This window comes from Phymastichus coffea, unplaced genomic scaffold (assembly GCF_024137745.1).
Source record: "Phymastichus coffea isolate CEN01 unplaced genomic scaffold, Cenicafe_Pcof_1.1 PCOF00036, whole genome shotgun sequence".
Lineage (NCBI taxonomy): Eukaryota > Metazoa > Arthropoda > Insecta > Hymenoptera > Eulophidae > Phymastichus > Phymastichus coffea.
Window position 1 is genome coordinate 1,761,234 of NW_026706847.1, and position 23,421 is coordinate 1,784,654.

General features: G+C 37.2%; 2 protein-coding genes across 2 annotated transcripts in view; one reads left to right on the forward strand and one right to left on the reverse strand.

The window, feature by feature from the left end:
• LOC131663435 (uncharacterized) overlaps nucleotides 1-23,421 on the forward strand; it is a 63,278-nt gene that overhangs the window by 20,204 nt on the left and 19,653 nt on the right. The gene's annotated exons all lie outside the window — the stretch shown is intronic.
• On the reverse strand, nucleotides 11,362-13,090 carry LOC131663579 (CLIP domain-containing serine protease HP8). The gene is made up of 3 exons (XM_058934051.1): nucleotides 12,939-13,090; nucleotides 12,509-12,871; nucleotides 11,362-12,074 (listed from the first exon to the last, which is right to left on the reverse strand). The coding sequence occupies exons 1-3, from the start codon at nucleotides 13,003-13,005 to the stop codon at nucleotides 11,362-11,364; spliced, it is 1,143 nt and encodes a 380-aa protein (XP_058790034.1). The 5' UTR covers nucleotides 13,006-13,090.

Consider the following 23,421-nt stretch of genomic DNA (forward strand, 5'->3'; position numbering starts at 1 on the left):
AATGAAAGATATATTCGGCGTGGAATGTTGTGCAAACGATAGAAATTTTTTCAATGGTTAAGGGCTCGAAGCCTCATACCTTGTTTTTCTATTCAAGAGAACGGCTTTCCTGCATACTTTCCGATGGGTAGTGCCGAGAAAATTGAATTACGCCACAGCAAGTGGAATAAAAAGTACGATACGGTACTTACCGTACATCAGTCATCGGGCTGCTATCCCTTTTCCACTTAAAGTAGGTGCTATATCCACAGCAACCGCGGCTTCGCGGGGAAAATACTTGATCTCGCGGCAAAGCGAAGGAAAACAACGAAACGGCCGGGGACGAAAGGGAAGAACAGCGGAATCTCGATTGGCATGAAGCCAAATCACCTGGAACTCTCAAGCAAGCGAACCCCAAATTACTCGCTTTCGGATTCAACGAGCGAAAACTTATACACGCTGCCCGCGCTCGCCGCGGGACTCCTTTGTCGGCTTGGGTAGGCCGCAAGAAAATTGGCTAAACTACATTTTCGTAAGAGATAGCCAAATAAAATTCATTCGTAGTGCTCCCTGGTCTTTGGAGCCAGGAGTAATTTGGATTTTTCAGAGCGATCCCGCGGGTTTAGAATAGTTGGACGGATTTTCGAAATTCCAGAGTTACATCCGTCGGTGTGCGGACGGCGAACGCTTACGATACATACGGGGATCGATCGTGCTTCTCGTAAAACCAAGTGAGGCTTTTATGTATCCATGTTCCGCATGTGTAAACGTAGTTGACGATATAATCTTCTTCGTATATTTTGTTCGACGCTTTCAATAAGGAGAATCTCAAGGTTTGCATTTTAGTAAATAAATAATGCAATGAAATTTATTACCGAACTTAATAACAAATCTTCAAAATAGTTTACGAGCTATCTTTGATAAAAACCTAAATGCTATTTTACGTGATATTCTTTATAAGCCGACGCATTGTCAATCGAGTAATTTTTACAAAAGAGATCGCTTCACGCATAAAAATAACGCTGTCAGTAGCATATTACAAAATCAAATTATTCATTTAGAAAATATTGCGAATTGACTAACGTTAGAGTTCATTGTCTAATGTTCATTGTGCTCTTGTTTGGTTCTTATTATTATTTATATTACAAGCTAGAACTATACAATTGGACAGCGATTAGGATAAAGCGAGAGTTCTGTAAATTGCGATATCAGTAATTGGATAGTGTTTGAATTGATAAAGAATACTAATTTTATGCCTGAACTTGAAACGCGATACGCATTGGTCTAGTGTTATCGATATTCAAAATTATATGTAGCCACCAGATTGCCTTAATATCAATTATCATATGTGCGACTTATGCGTTTTGTGTTAAATTTCAGAGGCCTCGCCGCAGCCCTTGATACGCTCTAGTTTATTGCTCAATACACTGTTTACCAGTACAGTGATGGAAGAATAACGAGTTTTTCGCGCTAAATCTCGAAGTAATCGAAGCTCCAATCGCACATTCCGTGCCGTGTCGGGAGGGCGTTGGCCCTTGAAAGCTGTATTGCTATTGGGAGATGCGATTTTTGCTATTCCAACTGAAAGACTTGGAAATTTTCCAAGATCGCTGTATCGCGCAACAATGAGTTGGTCAGACTAAAATTTCAAATAAACATATACATTGCAGACACTTTAATCATGATTAAGATGTAGAGATCGATGCGTGTGACGTGGCATGAAAAAACTTGCGTGCGGTGAGACTTGGAATTCGTTTTCAGAGGGCGCTAGCGACAGGTTGTCTTTGTGGCTCAGTCATCGATTATTACTGTAGAACTTATGTAAATTTAATTAATATTTAATTAACAACTAACCTAGTTACCATAAATTATAGAAAAATTACTTTTTAAACGTACGTTAATTATCAATTTTATGTGTATTGCTTCCTAAGAATTCAAAATTCGTTGATAAATGGACAAAACGCAAACGAAATTGTCCTTTTCAACTTAAATCACGTCACCGGAGTGTCAAATGTTAATAAACTCATAATGCTATCAAATGTTGAAAAATCAGTTTATTAAATGTTCATTACACAGCGCAGCAGTATGTTAAGTATTTCTTGAGATTAAAATATTTGTAATAAGTTTTTTATACGACATTATTTATTTTTTAAATACACATTTACGATTCATTCATGTATAAGTATTAACTTCGTGTCACGGTTGCGGAGTCTCTTAGTTTGCTTTTCAATGGCCGCTTAAAACTCAACAGCGAACGTAGAGTGGGTTCACTCGACCACTTGCAAGTTTCTCGGCCTCACCCATTTGCGATGTGGAATTATTTTACATTCATTGAAAGACAACAAGTTTTACATCAAGAAAATATCACTGAAAAATATTCGTTGACCAAGCATTTCGTAAAATGTGTGTACAAAACAGTCGCCTATAAGCTACTTTTAATTAGAATGTCACAAGCAACTTCGTCAGGTAAAGAAAGGATACAATGTTGAACATTCTTGAAAAAAAAGCCTTTCAAACATTTATTTGGGATTTCAAGTTATAACTTCTTAACTGTCTCGAAACATCAGATTCCCGGGCAACGAAAAAAGTTCTAATTTCATTCCGGAAATTCCAAGACGCCACAGCGCGCTTTCACAGATGTTCATGATACCATACGCCATTAAATATGTTACGGAAATTCCTGTGGAAAGCAGCTACGACTGCTGGAGATGGCAAATTCTTAATTGGATCCGGAAGACTTCATGTACGATAGTTTTATTATATTGCTGTCGAAAGACTCCAATCGAACCTAATAAGATTCTTCCTCTCTCTTTCTCTCTCTTTCTGTCTCTGTCTGTCTGTCTCTCTCTCTCTCTCTCTCTCTCTTGCTTTCTATGCAAAAAGAAAAGTAAGAATTTCTAGCATATAGCTGTTTCTGTTAATCCGGAGTGCTCCTATTACCGGAAAATACGACGGAAAAGAAAACTTTGCACAACGTAACTTTTCCAATGTGTGTGAAAGTTGAAAGCAAGAGTTTTCAACTAATGTCGTACTGCGCATGTGCGCGTATAAATCGTCTCATTTATTTTGTTGCTAATTAAGCTGTTTCGCGTGATTCCCATACGGCGTAGCATTCTCTGTTGTTTAGAAACTTCGTCTAATTAATTGCTACTTATCGTTGGCGACGCCGACGGACGCGAACACCGCGTACGGGCTTTTTTAATGAGAGACCTAAAGCGATGCCAAATGCTTCGCTAGTCATCGTAAAATTAACCAATTGTATAGATAAACTGAATAATTGTATTGAGCGTTGAATTCTTCAATTACACAGGTTAATTCCATTTAATTTCTTATTCTCTTATTGATAGCTATTGCATCTATCTGTACTCATTGTAAATTCCGTAATTATTCAACAATTATTCGATCGTCCAGGACAGTTTGAAAAGTTTTAACAGCACTATTCAATAAAACATCGAAACAGTGTGGAGATAAAACTTATTCCAAAAGAGCTTTCAACTAATACCGTACTTACAAGCTCGGCTCCTTGTTGGCGCGCATACATAGTCGAGTGCAGGCAGAGAGAGCGGCGAGATTTGTCACGAAGCGTAAATACTGTGAAGCCAATATCGACTTCCTTTTACGTTTCCATTAAGGTGACTCGGTCTCTGTCTCCCCTGGCAGCTTTATCAGCGATGCGCAACGAGTCGCAAACATTCGATATATAAGCAGCCGCTCGACCGAGCGTGTGGTCGATAACCTCCGAGCTGCTTGGCACTTCAGTCTTTTCCTTTCCTAAGAGAATTCGATCGATTTCGAGGACAGGTCTTTGCTCGCCGCTGAGCTCCGCCGTCGTGTACAGCAATCTCTTCAAACGAATAATCGCCGCCATCTGCGTATTGGACGATTGGATTCTTCAAACCTCCGACCCTCCGTCTCGTGGTTAACAATCAGTATCTTCTTACGTCTCTTTATCCACCGCCTAGCACGATAATATGTGCACGGCTGACTTAACGAGAGCCCTTTGATTTTTTACGATAATTTCTCGCAATTTCAACCTTCGCGTTCAATTAAACTGGCAAATGGAATGGCTAAAGTTTATCATATTTTACTTTAGGGGCGACCTTCATTCTGGAATTTCATGATGATCACAGACATCTGAGCTACTGTGATTGCTTGAACTATGCCTGACTAAAAATGATTGTGCCTACTGCTGCTTCATCGCTAGGATATATACTTCGCTCCAGAGACTTGGGTGTTCGTTCATCAATTTGCCTGTCACGCGATGAACGAGGAGACATTTAAAGAAAGTGATATGGAAAAAAATAACAGCGCTCGAGTCATACTGTGAAATTCAAGGGAAAAGAACGTATCTCCCACGAGGGAATCCCATTCGGATACGAGGCAGCCAAGCTTTTTCAACATTTGAATAAAGTACGCAGCACACCGCGCTTGATTAAACACTGTCACGCTTCGTGAAAACAGAAAGCGAAAATATTCTAGAGTTCGTCACGGACTTGGCAATGAACTCTTTTTTTTCATGTCACTCCTGAAACAATATTTTGTAAAAACCCATCGCCCAATTATAATTCTGTGGAACTCTGCAAGAACGTTATACGTACATCCGTGGGCGGATAGTAATCAAGCCGAATACGCGAATTCCTCGGGTCAATCCTAGTTGCACACTTTCAATTAGACGCTTACAAAATCCAAGCTTAGGGCTATACGCATTCACCATCTGTGTGCGTGCCATGGCAATTAGGAAGGCCGAAACGATCGCTTCCATTGGGCACTAGAGTATTTCATCGATCGAAGTATACTATACGGCTGAAACGCGTTGCGGGGGCGGTAGCATCATCGCCTATGTCGATTGATCGATAAGACTACTACAGTTGCTTTTTTCACTTGCCTTCCACTTCCGAAAGACCTTTCCACGTGAGCCTTGTTATACGGGTGCTATATCACATAGTCAAATTGTTTGACACGTGCTCTCTTCGTATAATGATTAGCTTTTCGTTTATTTTTCACTTGACTGCAGAGGTTGAGTTTACTGGTCGTTGACTCGACTTGATTTCACGAACTGATACTTATATGTTTATAGCCACGTGACGACCTCAAATTACATCATAAAACTAATTTTTATCACAACAAAAGATGAATATCACATTTATCTCTCTCGTCCATTTCTATTATATTTCTTCAGAAGCGCCATCAATAGACAAATAGTATGCGTTGAAATAATCATCGGATCAGGCGACATAATGTGTCAGTGCGTTAGTACCCATTAGAGGTCAGAATGGTTGTCTGCAAGGCAAAGTGTATGGATCCAATTGGTGAGGCGCTGTGAATTTTGCTCATCTGCAAATTCTATATATCTACACGCACGCGCGCGCGCGCACACACACACACACACACACACACACACACACACACACACACACACGCACACTTACTCCGGTATTGAAATTGATGTCGGTAATTCAGTCGTGTATATAAGTTTCTCGTGCGCTACTGGTCTCATGAGGGTTCAACAGGGCGAACTACGCTGCGCGTGCCCGGTGGGTCAATTTCGCAGGTATCGCGCATCCACAGACCAAGCGGACTACCCGACTTGTAAATGCTACTATTCGGCATATCACTCAGGGAAGCGTGGCATGACTAATGAGGCTGGCAGTTACAAAGAATAAAATTCTCTTTTTTTTCGGTAATGTATTCATTGCGTGCAAATAATTTATTTATGCTACTACATTATATCAATTAAATCAACACTAACTTATTTATTTTATTGTTTTTTTTTCTCATTAATGTTTTTATTCTTTGAGTATAAATTATTAACGTAGAATCAAAAATCATCATTTATGTTGTTTTAACGTTATTTTCTTCGATTGTTTCTATTTTTCAAAATTTTTTTATTTCTTTTTTGTTACTGTTTCAGTTTTCTTTAATATTTATGATGCCATATTAAGCACATATCATTGGTATTAACTTCAAAGTTCTAACACATTGTTCTTGAAGGATGATCCAACGTTCGTTGATATTTTTCTATATCAGTTGTTTCATCTACAATGTAACGCATGGAAGACCATGAAAAAGAAACACCTTGAACTGAATATTAAACTGCCATCATTAATACAGTGTATTTTTCAAACGTAATACTTAAGATTACGATACGCAAAATTTACGTTAAACTGTACGTTGTATCACAATAACATCCCAATAAACTAAAATTTTTAGCAAGCACTTACATTTATGGGTTAGTGCAAAGATAAGATCTAAATGGCATTTTGAAATTAATTTACATATACGTGTTGAAAGTGAATATAAAACATATATTTTCACAAAGTTGTTTTTAAATAAATATAAAAAATTCAACTAAGAGAATTACTAATTATGCCCTTTCATGTAGTAGTATTTTTTATTTTTAAAATGAAGGATCAATTCTTTCTTGATCATTTCTTCTAAACGTATATTTGCAAAGTACGATTCAAATTTTAAATATATATTAACACGCCATACCTACTAAATTAGTACCAGTTACTTACTATAAATCATAATTTGTTATAACAACCAATATATAATTATACGAATACCGAACCGAATACCAAAACTTTTGAATATAAAAAAAATTTTTGAATGTCATAGTCATTTTGAATACTATTCCTATAATAGAACAAACAATAGCACCGATTATACTAATTACTACGACTTGCAAAATTGCGATTAAATGTAAAAATTTATAAATCCACCATTTGTATTATGAACAGAGGGTAATTACAGTTTTCACTTTTAAGATGTCAGACTATACGACTTGAAGAGCTACATTTTTAAATTTAGTTTTAAAGAGATGCTCCTCTTTTGGCTTAAAATTATTATTAAAAGTTGCATTATAAACCGTATTTTTATGTATAGTATTGTAGACCACATGAGATGCTGCGATGAACATGCTTTTATTGACAATCATGTCAGAAGCCTCTGATGCTTCTAAAATTAACACCTAAAAATATATCTAACGGGTTATAAAAATTGGATAACTGTAATTATTGGATTTATTTATAGCTCAGATAGATTTTAATCTTGAATGAGTCTTTTGTCACCAAACAAACTGTATAATCCTTTGAGACCATGTAACTCCTCAGAATAATCTTCACTTAGCTCAGACAACTCCACCTAAATTTCTTTGAAGAATATAGCTTTGAATATAACTTGAGTAAATACAGATAATAATAATAGTATATAGGAAATATAGTTAAAATTAATTTCACTCTAATATAGTTGGAGTTTATTGGGATGCCATGTTGGAGTAAAATTGCGAAAAAGTCATATAGATTTAATTTCTCTTCTGGATGCTTCTCGTTATTTGATATTTGTATTAATATTATCGACAAATAACAAGAAACTGCTGAGAAAGTTATATTGTAATACAAAAATCTAGGGAAACAGAACTTGAAAGACTGATAAACTGATTTTCTGTAAGAAGTGAAGGGAGTTAAAAATCTTGAAAATTTTTTTGTATTTCCATTGCAGTAACTTGTGTAACATGGAAAACTCACTCCATCGATATGTACGAAAGAATCAAAGGAAAATAGCAGAAAAATAAAGTATCCGAAGCTTCAAATGATTTACGAAGCAGGCGCAGACATGCTGAGTAATGAAATATATAGTACAAGAATCACACACACGCATGCACACATTACGCATGGGCGAGCGTCACAGATAGCGCAGCAACCCGCGAGGGAGAAAAGTTACATTGACCGTGACCCTCTCAGGCTCATACCGCTAGAGAGAGCATGCATACTGATAGTAGCAGGGCGCCGGCTCTTTACGTGGCAAGTGCAAGGTCAACGCGATGGGCAGCGTGCCAACTACTTGTACGTATGCAAGCAGGCAGAGCACCAACCCAATTTCCTTTTCCCACAGACCTCAACAGATGCGACTCTAACTGGCTTGCGTCACTCGACTGTACCCATCTATTCCTTCCGATGTTCATGTGTAGATCATTTTGGTAATAGCAATCATTATCTTTGCAATTATTGAAGATAATTTATTTCTGACTTTACTGTTTGATGGACATACCGGTTATATTAAAATTAATTGTTTCAATATAATATGACGTTTGATTGAAACTCGCTTGGACTTCCTGAATGTCAAGAAGCTAGGGAAATTAATTAATTGTCCAATTTAATTAAGCGAGTGATAAACATTACCCGGTCATGTTTAGTAAAACGAAAATGCTGTAATCGTATACTGTTAAATTATGTTAATTAACTTCCAAATGAACATTTTGTGAAACATAAACTAAGATTTGTGTTATTTCTTTGACAGAATTACCACTGGACTGAAATATTCCTCTTTTACTTACAATTGTAATTGATAAATATTTTTTTAATATCGTGTAAAGATACAAGAAGTTGCATGTAGCGTAAATTCACTGAAAACGCTTAGTAAGCCTCGGAAATAGAGTGACCCAAGGATTTCACGATGAGAGAAGGATGAAATACGAAGGAAACACAGTGAATAAATTGCATGACATTTCCGAGGGCTTTCACTGACAGCATCGAAATAAGAAAGAGTGAGAAATATTAGATTCACTAAGTGAGCTATAAGAAATCTGGATACTGTTTTGCAATTGTTTCCAATCTGATCTTTAATAAATCATCTCGAAACAGCTCGTCCAATTCACTCTCGAAAATTACCTATTCGCTCGATCATGCGAAACAAAAAAGAACAGTGAGAAAAAACTGTAGTGTTTCTGTACATGATCGAGTGAAACTAAAATAAAATTGAGAACGCGCACAAAAAATAACAGACGATGTGTATATCATCGGAAGTCAAATGTAAGCTCCATCCAAGCGAAAAGCACGAGAAGATAGTGAGTCGAAAGGCATAGTAGCCTCTTGAATAAGACAAAAGATTCAACAACAAAAATATTAGTTCGACCTTTCCTTATATGACTTCTCGCCTTCTCTCCTTACTCCACTTATTTTCATTCGAGATCACCTCTGCGTATGTACTTTCCTTTTGTTTCTATCGATCGGCAGAGAAAAAGACAATTTCGAGTGTAGCGTGTTCTACGCTAGCTGAATCGCATCCAATCTCTGCCTTCCGTGCCATATTATTATTTTCCACGGATAGCGAACGCTTGGAGAACTTACACTCGAGATATGCAAATACTAACCTGGCGCTTAAAAGTATTTGCTCTACGATCATCTGCAGCTTTGTCTTTTATCAATTCGACATACTTTTTTCTCTCGTGAAAGGGTAAAGCACTCGCGCGGGACGCAGACATGTCGTATTCATATGACGCTAAGAGCACTTGATTACGATATACGATTGTATTGGAAATTATTATTATTATTATTATTATTTTGCTATATTTTTTCTATATACTCTAGCATCAAAGAACATAGTACCAGCTATTGACATTTCCCATGATGTGAAGGTTTTTCCTACAAAGAGTACGTATACGAAGCTAAACGTCTTTTTTCCCCATTCGTTAATTTTGAAATGGGGATGTATAATTCAGTGGGATATTCTTTGGAAGTGTTGTGAAACTTTGATAGGACTCTAGAGGTTTATTACTTAGCCATACGAAGCAAATGATGAGAGACAATTAATGTAAGGTCTGAAATGTAAGGAGAAAGAAAGAAAAAAGAGAGAAGTATAAGTATGAGGTTCAATAAAATCATGTTTTCTATACTACAAAAGATATACGAGGGTTATTTGTATTAAAACCAATTGAAACATAAGTGCCCATCCAGTCACAACTTCCAGCTATCAAATCCATATAAAAAACCAAAAAAGAGTGCTTCTTCGGAATACAAGCAAGCGACGAGCTAATAACGCAGATAAAGCTCATGACTGACGGAAGCGAGTGTCGCCATAACGTCAATCGGTGATCGATCGTTTTCGCTTGACCGTGGCCTTCCTATATAGTTCGTCGCGCCACAAAAATTGCCTCGCGCGTATAGAGGAGGTTCAAGGTCGTCGCCATCGGCGTCGTCGTCATCGTCGTCGCGACGCCGCCGTCCCCGCTGTCTCTGACGTGTGCCCACAGACGTCGGCAGCCAGACGCGCAAACTCTCAAGCGACCTTTCCGCGACGATGCACTCACCATCAAATCCTAATAGATACAAGTGCATTTATACGTTTTCCGCAACATACAACTTGCGCCTTTTTCGCGCTGTTTTAAAATGGCACCTATTGATTGTTTTGTAATGTTTAGATGAGCTTAAAAATGTTATTAATTATACCGGCTTTTGTGAAAATACGTGTATCTAGATTGTGTAGGATAATCGAAAAGGTTAGAACCCAATGATATCACTGTATGGCTATAAGCTGAGTTTGTATAGCTTGCTCAATTTCATCCAATTGGATCTTATCTTTTATGACTTGATATTCGTGGATGAACAAAGCTATTTAATTTTTTAACGAAACAGGAATGCTTGTCATGAAGCTACAATTTTTTCGCTGTAAATAAATGAAAATCACAAATCTCTACCTCGTCATTTGTTACACTATCAATTCGGATCAGAAACAACTCAGCTACTTGTCTCGCGAAAACGTTGTATGAGCAAGTTTGCTCTTGATTCATGACAGACATATAATGGATTTTTCCGAGCGGAACTTTCTACAGAGCCATGCTGCAATAATTTATACATCGAAAATTTCCCCGCCTCTTGTATAATCTCATTGCCCGCTTCACTCATCATTTCATCAAAACAAATTTTTAATCCAGAACAGCTGGTTTTTCCCAGTTGACAGAACTAATTGTATTTTCTTCTTGAATAATATTGTAAGTGTTATCGACAAAGTGGTTTGAAATGTCAGGGTATAAAATTAATCAAACTGACGTAATAAAATGATCTTATAAAATCACATAATTAATAGATTATAGGTATGTTAAAAATTTTCATATTCGTTCATTTTCCTGGCGATAATGTTTCATTTTTACTTCTATAAATTGGAATGTATAGCTTAAGAAAGGAGTCACAGAGAGCATTTAATTTTGTATAATTTTATGAGTAATTTGGAGTTGTTTCAAGCTTCAATTTAAATTTTAGCTTCGATCTTTCTTTTTTCAAACTTTTAATTGATTGGAATTAGTTATTCAAGAAAGAAAACGATAATTTAACAATTTTCTAAAGATTTGTGATTGATTTTATATAAAAAACAACTATAATATCTTTTAAGGACATTAAGTTTTTGTATAGTAAATTTATTGCTGTAATGGAACTATTTTTTTTCAATTTCATAGATTGTTCTACCAGTCATTGACGTTGGTGAAGTAGCTAACATTTGACACAATAAACACATTAATCTTGTAATACTTGTATTTCGTCATAAATATGTACTTGACAAAATCTTTTTTCGATGATTGTATGAAATAATCGGGTTTAAGAAGTTAGATCACCGCCTGAGTTTGCTCAAGATCCAGGGCATATAATTATAGACTTTAGTATAAACGCCAGGTATGCCGTTTCTACCACAATTTTTCGGTCCGAAAGATACGATTCCAACAGCATTCCAACGAATATCACCATTGGGATATCTATTTTGTTGCATTAGTGGACCTCCAGAGTCACCAGTACACGAGTCCCTACCGTCCCCGTTACCAGCGCATATCTGACCATCTCCGAGGAAAATACCCAACGGCTGATAAACTTGATGACACTGAAAAGCTTGGACTAGGGGTACGGTGACTTGAAGCTTCACCTCAGACTGGCTGCGAAGTTCAGTTCTACCCCAGCCAGCGACTCGGAATTTCGACTCCAACTTGGAAGTTCTTGGCAGACAGATTGGTTTGATGAACGAGGTGAATGATACATCACGGGACAGACGAAGCAAGGCAATATCGTAACGTTGATCACCGTTGTGCGGATTGTAGTCCTCGTGTACGATTTGCTGTTCGATGCCAACGACAACAGGAGGATCGGCGCAAAACATGCCGGTATCTCCGTCAGGAATACAGTCACGTGCGGTCTCAATGTTGTACTCGCCGAGACGTATTCTGTTCAATCTCCAGGTGGAGGGCAAAGATCGGCCTTTCAGACAATGAGCTGCGGTCATAACGTAGCGGTTGTTGATCAAAGCTCCACCGCATATCAGTTTTCTGCCATTAGCTGAAAAGATGACGCTTCGTGTTATCTCGCGATAATAAGTATTCGTAAAACAAACGTATCTCCTAAGGCTCGATCGTCGGTGGGATACATTTTCCTCGTGAGTCATCCAATAGACGCAAATTTAGAAGCTTTGGCCTGACTTGTATGATCGACATTGTGATGCGTTGGATCGTAAAATTAACGTACTATCGCGAACCTACAAAGAATAGCGCGGAATGACGGGCACACTGTTAACCTTTAACGCCTCGTACGTCAATAACGAATATCGAAATGAGCAGCTGTTATACATTAGTGATTGACTCTCAGTATTTATACACGTTTGTGTATGGCGTGACAATGATTTGAATAAGTTGTGCGCGTGCGACGACTGTTTCCTCGTTCGTGAAAAATAGTGCCTGCTAATTGTTCCACGGATTTTTTCATAACGGACTTACGTGTGTCGTATTCGAGAAGGGCCATCCAAGGATAGTCGTACAAGTCAGTTCTCAGACCACCGAAAATGCGTTGTCCCTCTTGATTACCACACTGCTCCGGCAAAAGTGGGTTCTTGTTGTCGGCACCATTGTTCGTTGAGGGTCTATCGGTGTTGATTTGTTGCAGAGGAACAGCCGAAATATGGGGCGATGCACAGCAAACCAATGGGTCATGACCGTGGAAACCACATTGACTTTGTCTTACAAAATCGATGTCTGCCTGACTACGATCAATAGCTGACAGATGAGTTATCAGCTCTGGACACTGTCTCAAATTAAGGCAGTCACCTCGTCTTCCGTCCGGTGTGGTACAAGAGTTATGTACTTTAATCAGTAAAATCAGTATATAAGTGTCTTTCCATTCTTAATTTAGAAGAAGAAGATAACTTACCTCCGTTTACAACACTGAGAACGACCCCAGAAAGTAGAATCAAAGCACAAGTAATTTGGCAACCCATGGCTGATTTAGCTTTGCTCGCGTCTGTACTAGCAAACGATGAGGCTTTGTTCAGAGTTGGCCAAATATTTGGCACGTACACTCCACGTCAGAGCTTGACGTTGCCACGAGCAGTCACAGAATAAAAGTGCGATAACGTGCAGAATCGACCGAGTATTTATAAGCGACGCCAATTTTTGTTTTACATTATCAACGTCAATCTCACTTTTAATCTTAACGCTCTGTCGAGCATTTCTTTCCCTTTTCGTCGGTACACTCCTTTCCGCCAATTGGCGCGAGTGACACATCAATAGGAAACATATACTTATTTTTATTATTATGAAATAACAATACAAAAGTCACAATTTTATACTAATGGAATACGCACTCACACACATTTATATTCAACAAACGTCAGAAGAAGCCCAATCCCCATCGAATATTTGTCGCTTTAGGGTACACACGCGACGCAATACAAAGAGACCGTCCCCGATCTCTATATATGGGTCAACCCATGTGTGTTAGCGAGAAAAACAGAGTATCGTCCTTTTTTCTGCTCTCGCAATGTATTGTCACGGCGTTTTGGATTGCCACGCATTACGATCGTGACGACTTGAAGTTTATATGTCCCCATCATTCTCCATTGCCATATACTGCCTATCTACTTTTCTCGGCATGCACGATGACAGAATCAATACAACGCCGTCGACGTAATTTTAACTTGTTTCGTGAAACCGGAAGTATGACTTTTCTACTGAATTTTTAGATTTATAACCGCGATAAAAGTCTCATTCAGCTTTCTCTCTTTGTTTCGCACTGCATCTTCAAAGCGGCCGTGAAAACTGTCAAGCGCACGAAGCATACTATTTAACAAAATGCATATTTGCAGCAAATGTATGTGTGTGTGTGTGTGTGTGTGTGTGCACGCGTGTGGTGTGTGTGTGTATACCCTCCGATTTAACAATTATGACGAAAGGGTAATTTGATATTTCGAGTGTAAAATTCGAGGATAAAAAGGGTGTTTCGTGCGCGCCAGTTTTATGACACTGCAGCTATAATGAGCACTTGGGTTGTAAAGGCAACATCTGCGACGTTAATGACTATACTAGTATTATACCATATGTATACACGAATACATTTTACGTTGTATAAAGGTCATCCAAGCTTTAATGAAACAGAAGTAGAATGTTATCGTCAACATTTTTCTACTTTCTGGAAAATAATTTTCCGTTTCGGAAATTTCGTATGTTTTGTGAAGTGATAATATTTTACGTATATCATGAACTTCTGTTATATTAGAATGTGAGAATTTCCACGACTTTTTATAACCACGTGTACAAACAATTCTGACGCAGAATTTTACAGAAACAATTCAGTTGTTAAAAATGTTCAAACAAAGGAAAAATTGAAGACGTACCTGTTAATTATGTATATTATTATATATATAAAATATGTGTGTGTGTTTACACACATTATTTCTAAGTGACTTTCTACAGAAAATAATTTGTGTACACGGTCAAATCAAACGCATACAAGAAAAGATTTATTTGTAGCTCCTCGGGATCAAAACTGCCGTTTTTTTTTACCGACGAATCGCTGGCTTCAAAGTTTTGGCGCAAGAAACTTATACTCGCAGATTGTGCCAAAGTTTTTCTTTGCCAACAAAAGCTTTTGCTCTCGTTTTGTGTTGTTAACTAACAAGCTTGCTGCATGTATTCATTAAAATTTCACTTACATTTTCGCTCGAGTTTGTGTTTACTCTATAAGTAGTTGTCAGGTACTTACTTTTATTTTACTACTTTTCAAACGAAATTTATGTACCCTGAATGGGATTTTTAAATTATGTCGGTAGGTGATGTGCAGAATTTTTCATAATGATCGTGATTTTGGACGGTTATAATCAGAAACGATTATTTGAAATATAATGAATATGTAATCTGATACGAGCTTATGGACTAATTCGATTTCATTTCATATAAATATTGAAAATATAACTATCATCTATTAACACCGACAAAAGAAATATTTACCCGTGATTTACTTTCTTTTCTAACTACGATAAACAAAATTGTAATTAAAAAAATATACTTTCTAATTATGAAAAAATGAAAAATGAATGTGGCATGAATAATATCCAAAATGCAAATACAGATGTGAATATTATCAACAGTTTGAAAGAAATTCATAAACAACTTTCTTATTTGAAAAATAAATTGAACCGTGATAACGTTTTTGTGATTGTATTGTTTCGAGGTTTATTTTCAACAGGAACTTCACTCGACTGTTTATGCAAAACCATGACTGTTATAATACAGATAAATCGCAGCACGACAATGTGTCATCATTCGTCATTAAGGAAAAATGAGTAATCATTCCCATCCGGGTACCTAATGCTCATGCATATTTTTTCCTTCGATAAATATAGTCTTATAAGCCATTCCTCGTATACCTTAATCTGATTTTCTTATCACTCTTGAACTGTACTTTCATATTCTACACTCCTGTTCACGTCAACTACATTCTAAGAATAGAAACTCTCCAACACACACACACACACACACACACACACACACCATTTTCTATCGGAGGGTGAGGATGCCTATCATTATTCAATTTGTCTCATTAGGTTAAATTAACGCAGCCGGATTGCCTAATGATTACACAATTTTTTCTCAATGCATATCATTAGATTTCCGGATATTTTCAGATAAATAATTTTTCTTAGATCTAAATTTTATTCTTTTAAAATTGTTCATAACTTAATTACTTATATAAGTATTCCAATGACCTAAAAACTTTTATAGTCTAAATCAAGAAATGAAAATACATCAGACTAGTTTAGAAAGCATTATAACTAACAGTTATAAAACTTGCTCGAATGTAAGCACAGATGTATACAGAATTTATTACGTGAATAAGTACTAAAAAATGGTTTCACTGCAAACGCGCATATCATAAAGAATCTATAAAACAGCGTAATATAACAAAAGAAACTATCGTTGAGTAAGCCCGCATCAATGTATCAAAAGCATATCGACAATTGCAAATGCAGTTTACGGGTACAATGCGGTATCTAAAAACAATATTGCAATTGCAATTTAGGGGTACAATGTTGTATCGGAAAAATTCACAAAATAATTCTTTTCTTTCTCTTTCTCTCTCCCTCGCACACGTACATACACACACGCTTTTCTAGTTCTTTTTAGAGTTCCGTTCGTGACAATGAGATATCGCGTGCGCCGAGAACGTAACAACCTCGCTGCCTGCATGAGAATATCGGATGCACACACGACACTCCATCGAAGATGCATACGCACGCTTGGCGTTACCGGCGCGCAAAAGACAAATGTATGCTTTGATGCTCACAGCCACAGAGAACATTCTCAGCGGGCGCAAATTCTTCACAATACCGTGGCGTACGAAATTTTCTTTTTTCTGTTTGCGCCTCTATGCACGCCATAATGTCGTTAAACATATTGCACGCGCTTGAAATGAGGTCGATGCGGAGATTTCGAAAAAGAATCTTTTTCACTTCTAAGTGAGATTGAAATCTTATCTTGCTTTTTCGTCGTTCTATTAATTCTCGTGCCGCTGCTCTGAGATAGTCTGTCCTTTTAGCACAATTTCATCGAGTAAACACACCGAGTGTAAACCTTGAGGAGTACAAAAATGCATATATACTTCAAAGGATTATTATTTATTCTCCGCCAAGCTGCTAATCGCTGCACTTTCATGTTGCTACTCAGCTATAACATAATCCTTCATATATACGCGGATCTGGTTATCTCATTTCACTTGTCCGTGAAAAACGCTTTCAATTTAATGAAGAAACATAATAATGTTGGCTTAAGAAACTTGAAAAATGTATCCTGACGCTACACACTCTCTCATGTCGTATATCTCGACTGTAAGCAATGAAAGCCACATAATTCTATTGTAAGGAATATGTAGCCGTGTGACTGATGTTTGCAATATTTTCTTTTTGATTGAGCTTCGGTAGTTTGATTAATTGTGTGATAAAACAATAATTTTTAATAAAGCGTAAGTTGATCAGGAATGAAAAGCAGCAAAAAAAAAATTCAAAGCAGTGAAATCCAGATCGTAGCTGTCCGCCTTAAATAAAAAATAATAGAATAGATTGGAACAGATTGATATTGCATCTTCAAAAAAGACAAGCCATCCTAAAAAGCTGAAAAAAATCCAATCGTAAAAGTTGTTGAACGTCCTACGTAAAAAATGAATCGCTTGCAACCCGCACAAGTCAAACAATAAAAAAACAAAAGTTCGCAATGCTCTCACTGTCGTGATCGATTCTTATAATACGAAATTGCCCAGCGAAGAAGGTCGCGAAACAGCAAGGAAATCGGGCAACAGATACGTTCTTGCGTCATTAGTGCAAATGGAGAAAGAGAGACCATGAAAAATTACACAGGGCAAGTCAATTGTACTCGACCTTCGAATTCACTACCTGCGTCCTTCACATGCCATCCTCCTCCTCATCGGTAATTACCGGACTAGGTGATGAAATAATACCCTTGTCGCTCGTATAAAGTTTCGGATTTCTCTCTCTCTCTCGCTCTCTCTCGCTCTCTCTCTTGTAACGACAGGCGTACTTATGCGCAAAACGTGTACGCGCATACACTGGAACTTTATAGATATGTTAATTACGTAATAGCTGTCTGATATTCGACGCACCTTATATGGGTTTTAAAAGTTTACGATAGTTTGCTGAATTAACTCAAGCGCGCAACTCTAGGAGATAGACAGAGAGAGAGAGAGAGAGACAGACAGACAGACAGACAGACAGACAGAGTCTTATATATTTCATGTGTAATGCGATTGTTTCAATGTCGGGAAGCGTGCAGGCAATGTTTGACGCATCGCCTGTTGTATAGTTTCGAAGCAGAATAATAAAGTTCTATGTTTCGCAACTGAACGAAACTAATGAAAATTCATCACTATAATTTTCTTTAATTAGGCCTTTTAATTTGCTGTCAATTTCTTTGATTGTAACAATACTATCGGACAATTGTCATCTTTGAAATGCAATTGTTCTATCATATGAAATTTATGCCGTTTTCGTCCCAGAAAACTACTCATACTTTTTTGCTTGGATAAGGCAGCATTTGTAAGCGTTTTTTTTTAATTTTGCTTATAGTATTAAAATGAAGTTAAATTTTATAAAACTGCGTAATAATATATGTATATTTGTGTGAAGCAGAGAATTTCGCTTGCTAGCACTCTCTGTTAAGTAGAAAAATAATTCAATTAAAAATTTTTTATATTAAGCGTAATTTTTGAAACTTGAAAACAATCTAGTTCAAAATGACAAAAAATATTAGTTGTGCAAATATACTGATATTTAAAAAAAAGTACAATACAATATCGCAAATCCCAATGTGCGTGACAAAAAAACAATTTTGTCTGCCCTATTTAACTCAACTGTTTCTCCGTTTGTTCCTTCCAGACGAATACCTATTCATTGAAAGGACGTATTTGACTCTGTATGTAAAAGTCCTTCCTATAGAGGACGTGACCCTTAAGGTTCAATTTCGAGAGGACACTTAAGTTATATGAGTATATAGAAATAATTGCTGTGCTTAATAAAATATTCACAGTTTATGTCGCTAAAATCTGTTATCGATTAGACGACTAGCAAATGACTTTACAATAATTTTTACTTTAACGATGCAGCCGCAGGGGTCGAAAACAAGACAAATCAAGGTTTACCAAGATTCGCATGCAAGTTGCGTTATCAGTAGCTCGAGGAGAAAGAAAGACGCGCAAACATTGCGGTATACGCTGAATAAATTAAACGCGAGAAAAGTCAAGAGGCTGATTTAAAATTCTTGTGCATTGACACGCTCATTATGCATGCTGCTATTCAATTTTTTTTTTGTTTGGCACATTGAGATTCATAACTTATTAACGTTTGGAAATCATCGTTGAATAATTCGAGAGTAATTGAACAATTATGCAGATGATCTTTACATTTTCATGCAGAACTTGGTTAAAAAACAACGGTATCACATCTGTAACCATGAGGCGAAAGTTTTGAAAAGCGATTTTTTAGCTTGAAGTATTATTCCACGCGACATCAAGATTAAACCTCATCCTGCTTATACAATTCAAGGAGGGACGAGGGATCGATAGTAAGCTCTTATTCTCCAGTAGTATATTCATTTAATAATAAGAAAAAAAAGAAATCCTTATCCGAAGCTTGATGGTGAATTCACTTATCTCGATGCCTGAAAATTGATGGAAGCCTTATCATATACCTCAACAATGTATCGCAAAAGCCTAAGCGTAAGGTGTTGTAGCAGACGCGCGTAAGACTAGACACGGCTAATATGATATGCAAGAGAGACAATCCTTCCCAACTAGACTAAATTGCTTTGTCATGTGTATATACCCGTACACGTACATTCCTGACTCGCTCCCATATCTGCTCTCTGCACAATAAAGCCTTTCCATCTGTTATAATAGTGCTTTCAATGTTGATTCTACTGTATTAAAGATAAGCGCACAAAGAGCCTTCCGGTTATTCGTGCTAATAATGCTCGTAAAAAATAATGATAAGAGAGAGGGAGAGAAAAGAGAGAGGAAGATTAGCTTTTAAAAGGCGAGTTGCTCAAAGGCATAGACAGAGCAGACATCACATTGGAAACGCTTTAATTAATGTTCCTCATCCTTGAGTTGGCTCTTGCAGGCGCAAAAGGGACTATATGTATGTATGTATATATATATATATATATATATATATATATATATATATATATATATATATATATATATATATATATAATCTCCAACTCAGCTCGTTGCTGTGGTGGGCAGTTTGCAGGGAGAACTTAATAGGCTCAAAGAAATTGCCGTCTACTTTTGCCATGCTTGTCAGCCATAACGTAGTTAATACGGCAGGGTGTGCTTGGTCGAAGTCGAAATGAGCTCCGCAAGCTGTATATATTTCACTTCCTAAGCAAATGGCTAGAAGCACGCGCTTATTGAATACATTTACATCTCGCGATTTATTGGCTGTGTGCTTGTTGACGTTTTTCGCATCCTGCAGGGAAGCGCCTAAATTCTTCCTAGTCTGAGCCAAGCGCGTGCTTAAATTTGAAGGCAAGAAAAATGTCACATATCTTCAGCAGCTATTTCATTAAAAACGAGAGAAAGTGAGAGAGAGAGATAGAAGACGAAACGTAACATTGGGCGTGTATTCGCATATGAACCAAATGAAATAAGAATTTCTGTTTATGTAAGAAAGATAAAGCCGCGACCAAGACTAAATGTAAATCCAGGAGAGTTGAAAATCTACGAAAACGTATGAAAATTTCATGTAATCTAGAAGTGAAATATACATAAATATTCATAATGTTTCTTCTCACCACTTTAAGGGGTATTTTACGTAATTTAATTAAAATTCTAAAGAAAAATACCATGAAGTTTTAACGAAAATAAAAGAAGCAGCTTTTTTTAATCACTCTTACAAGATTTGCTGGGGTTAGATTCATTAGCATTGAAAATGGGATAGCTGACGCGAAAGTATGTACATATACTTCCAATACACGTGGATATCCAATAAAGTGTAATGGAGTCAGGTCGATAAGTTTCCTTTCTTCTAATTCTAGATAACCAAGAAAGAAGGGCAAATCGAGGTTTTAACGCTGCTATTGCTTCCACATCACCGACGCTTCACTTTTCCGGCATATGCTTCGCTAATATAATCCTTGGTCATGTAGAACGTTCCGCGGATATACTTTATAAATATTTAACATCGACAAGCTCGGCGCTCGCGACGTTAGATCGATTTTGGTAATGATTGATGGTTTAGTATCTAGGCGGTCTCGGATTGCATAAGTGCACTCACATAACTGATGAAATCGAAGATCCAAAGATTTATTTACACATACGAAACAATATATTTCGTTCAAGGAACCACCGCTGTAGCTGAAACTGCAATTGTAAAATACCTTCGTTCCTTCGAAACGCGAGTGAGGAAATGCGGCAAACGCCTTCATCGGCTTTCAATAAAAAATCGATGATGCACATCGAAGGAAGGAAAGAAGAAAAGCGAACGGTACTGCATAATAAGGAAGTGAGAAGCAAAAAAAGACTCTGCGTGGGATCCTTACATAGAGGTCAAACCTGACGTTATGCCGTGGCGAGTTTGCATATATCTATATAATGCCGAGAAATGATCCTTCGTATTTGATGAAAGTTAACGTTGAGATGAAATAATCCCAATGGGCGGATGAGCCAAATGAGTTGCAGTTTCTGCCGTATTTCCATGCTAGGGGTGGATAAATTATCGATGCATGAGTTGGCCGTCACCGCCGCCCGATGCTGCATATTCATGTCTCGCCACCAATCAGTTCTCCCCCCTTCCCATCACTCTCTCTCTCTCTCTCTCTCACTCTCTCTGTCGAGTGCGAGAGCGATATATCTTAATTATTCAGAATTCTCACGGGTACAGCGCACAGCAAAAGGGAATCGCCGCTGATATATATGAATCTGCTGCTGGCAGCCACGTTGTTGCTTCAACTTTGTGTCCACCGCTGTGATGACTTGGCCTATACGCGCGAATTTTCAGAGAATATGATTTTACCGAGATGAGAGTTATGAGTTGCCACTAGCTCTACCCTGAATTACCGTGCAAGGGATGCTAGCACAACTTAACTGTTTGAAATTCGTTGCAAATTTACTCTATTTTAGGCTAAAACTATGAGAAAAAGATAAACGGAATGAAATCCAAAGTTGGTTAGCTTCGAGACAGAACTAACCGATGCGCGTGCGATAGTGATAATCTGGACATGCGTTATATACCAAAGACAAGCGTCGCAAAACCTTGATAAACGAACATTTTATTTTCGTCATCAAACCCACGAGAACCTTAAGTTCGTAAAGCAGCAATGTTTTACCTATAAGTAGCTGCATATCTCCTTTAACTAATACCTTCGTTACCTTCTTGAGACTAGTGCTCCAAAGTATTCCAAATATTATATTCAACAACAATTAGTTTCAGCTGGTTTTCGAACCATGCTTATGATCAATTCAATAACAGTTGGCTTAATAGTTAGCGTATACACGAATTACTTACAAAGCGCATACATGCACAAAGAAAATGCTGCGCTGGCTTTGTACACAAGTTCAGTACATCGACTTGCGGCGTTTCCTCGGTGGCAGCCACGCGCGCGTTCTGCAAGTGAATATGCCCCGCTTTGGTCAGCCGCAACGTTGTTGCTTTTCAGAACTTTTCCATCAACGAAATATGCACGGGAAATTTTTTATTAAATATTTTCTATTTAATAATATGCTTTGGCATAGAATATCAAGTTCAAGCTGATTTTATTAATAATATAGTACCAACATGAAAATTCCATTATAGATTTATGTCACGATTTTCCTACAGCCCAAAGTGACCATTTTTAATCCATGATAGACCGCCGCCGGTAAGCTGCAAAAATACTTTAGTATAACGACATTTTCCCACTACATCTGACCTGTTTATAATTTTAATAAAATTTTATAACGAGCGTAAAGCTGTCGTCCTTCTTTTCTATGATGTCGAGGGAATGAATATAAATTTGTTTATAAGCATTATGATAATAAATTGACCACATTCTGAAATATAATGCGCTAAAAATATTCTCGCGTGTAGTATCTCCAAGAGAGCGCGAAGAAGGAAGAAAGTGTAGTTTGAACGAAAAGTCGAGAAATTTTCCACTACTCCTCCCACCCAGGCTTAAATAATGCAACGTATAGCAGCGCCCGGCAGTCGTGAATTAAGAATACCGAATACGTATAGGGATCTCCTCTCCTGTAAAACTGTGTTCAATCCTCCGTGTGGAATTCTCGCGTCTTAATCGTGCGCTTAAAGAATAAAGAAGACGAACAGACAGAAGTAAAGGTGAATGTTCGGCGAACCTTGACACTTCATCAAGAGATTACTTTTTTATGGTTTGAAAAAGTAAAGGTGGATACATTTCCAACAATATATTTTATAAAGCAAGTCGGCTTACAAAATCGTAAAATTTATGTGTAAGTGATTTTCTTATTCCGTCGATTTGTGACAAATTTTTCAAATATACCTATGTGAAGCTCGAAAAGGTATACGCAAGCTTATCGATTATTTACTATGAACCCAGCAGTGTGTATATTTGATAAACAATGAGAATTCCGTAAGCGTCGAAATTGTTTTAAACCAAATATCGCCTTAGCTCGCGTATCGCATAATAAAGTATACGCAATAGGATTCAGAGAAAGAGAAATACTTTGATTCTTTTTCTCCTTTCTTTTTTTTTTTTTTTTTATTAAGCATTTTAGACCTCGTAAGAGGTTTACATCTGCATTACATTGGTTTTGTTGTTGTCTTTGTATATACACAAGCTTATGAACTATATGGTATATATTTTACATTTATGTACTTATTTGTTTT

Excerpts from the sequence above, each read along its gene's own strand:
- LOC131663579 (XM_058934051.1), bottom strand. The coding sequence starts at position 13,005 with ATGGGTTGCCAAATTACTTGTGCTTTGATTCTACTTTCTGGGGTCGTT. Across the intron at positions 12,872-12,938 it reads TCTCAGTGTTGTAAACGGAG|TACATAACTCTTGTACCACA; the intron begins GTAAGTTATCTT and ends TACTGATTAAAG. Across the intron at positions 12,075-12,508 it reads CCTTCTCGAATACGACACAC|CTAATGGCAGAAAACTGATA; the intron begins GTAAGTCCGTTA and ends TCATCTTTTCAG.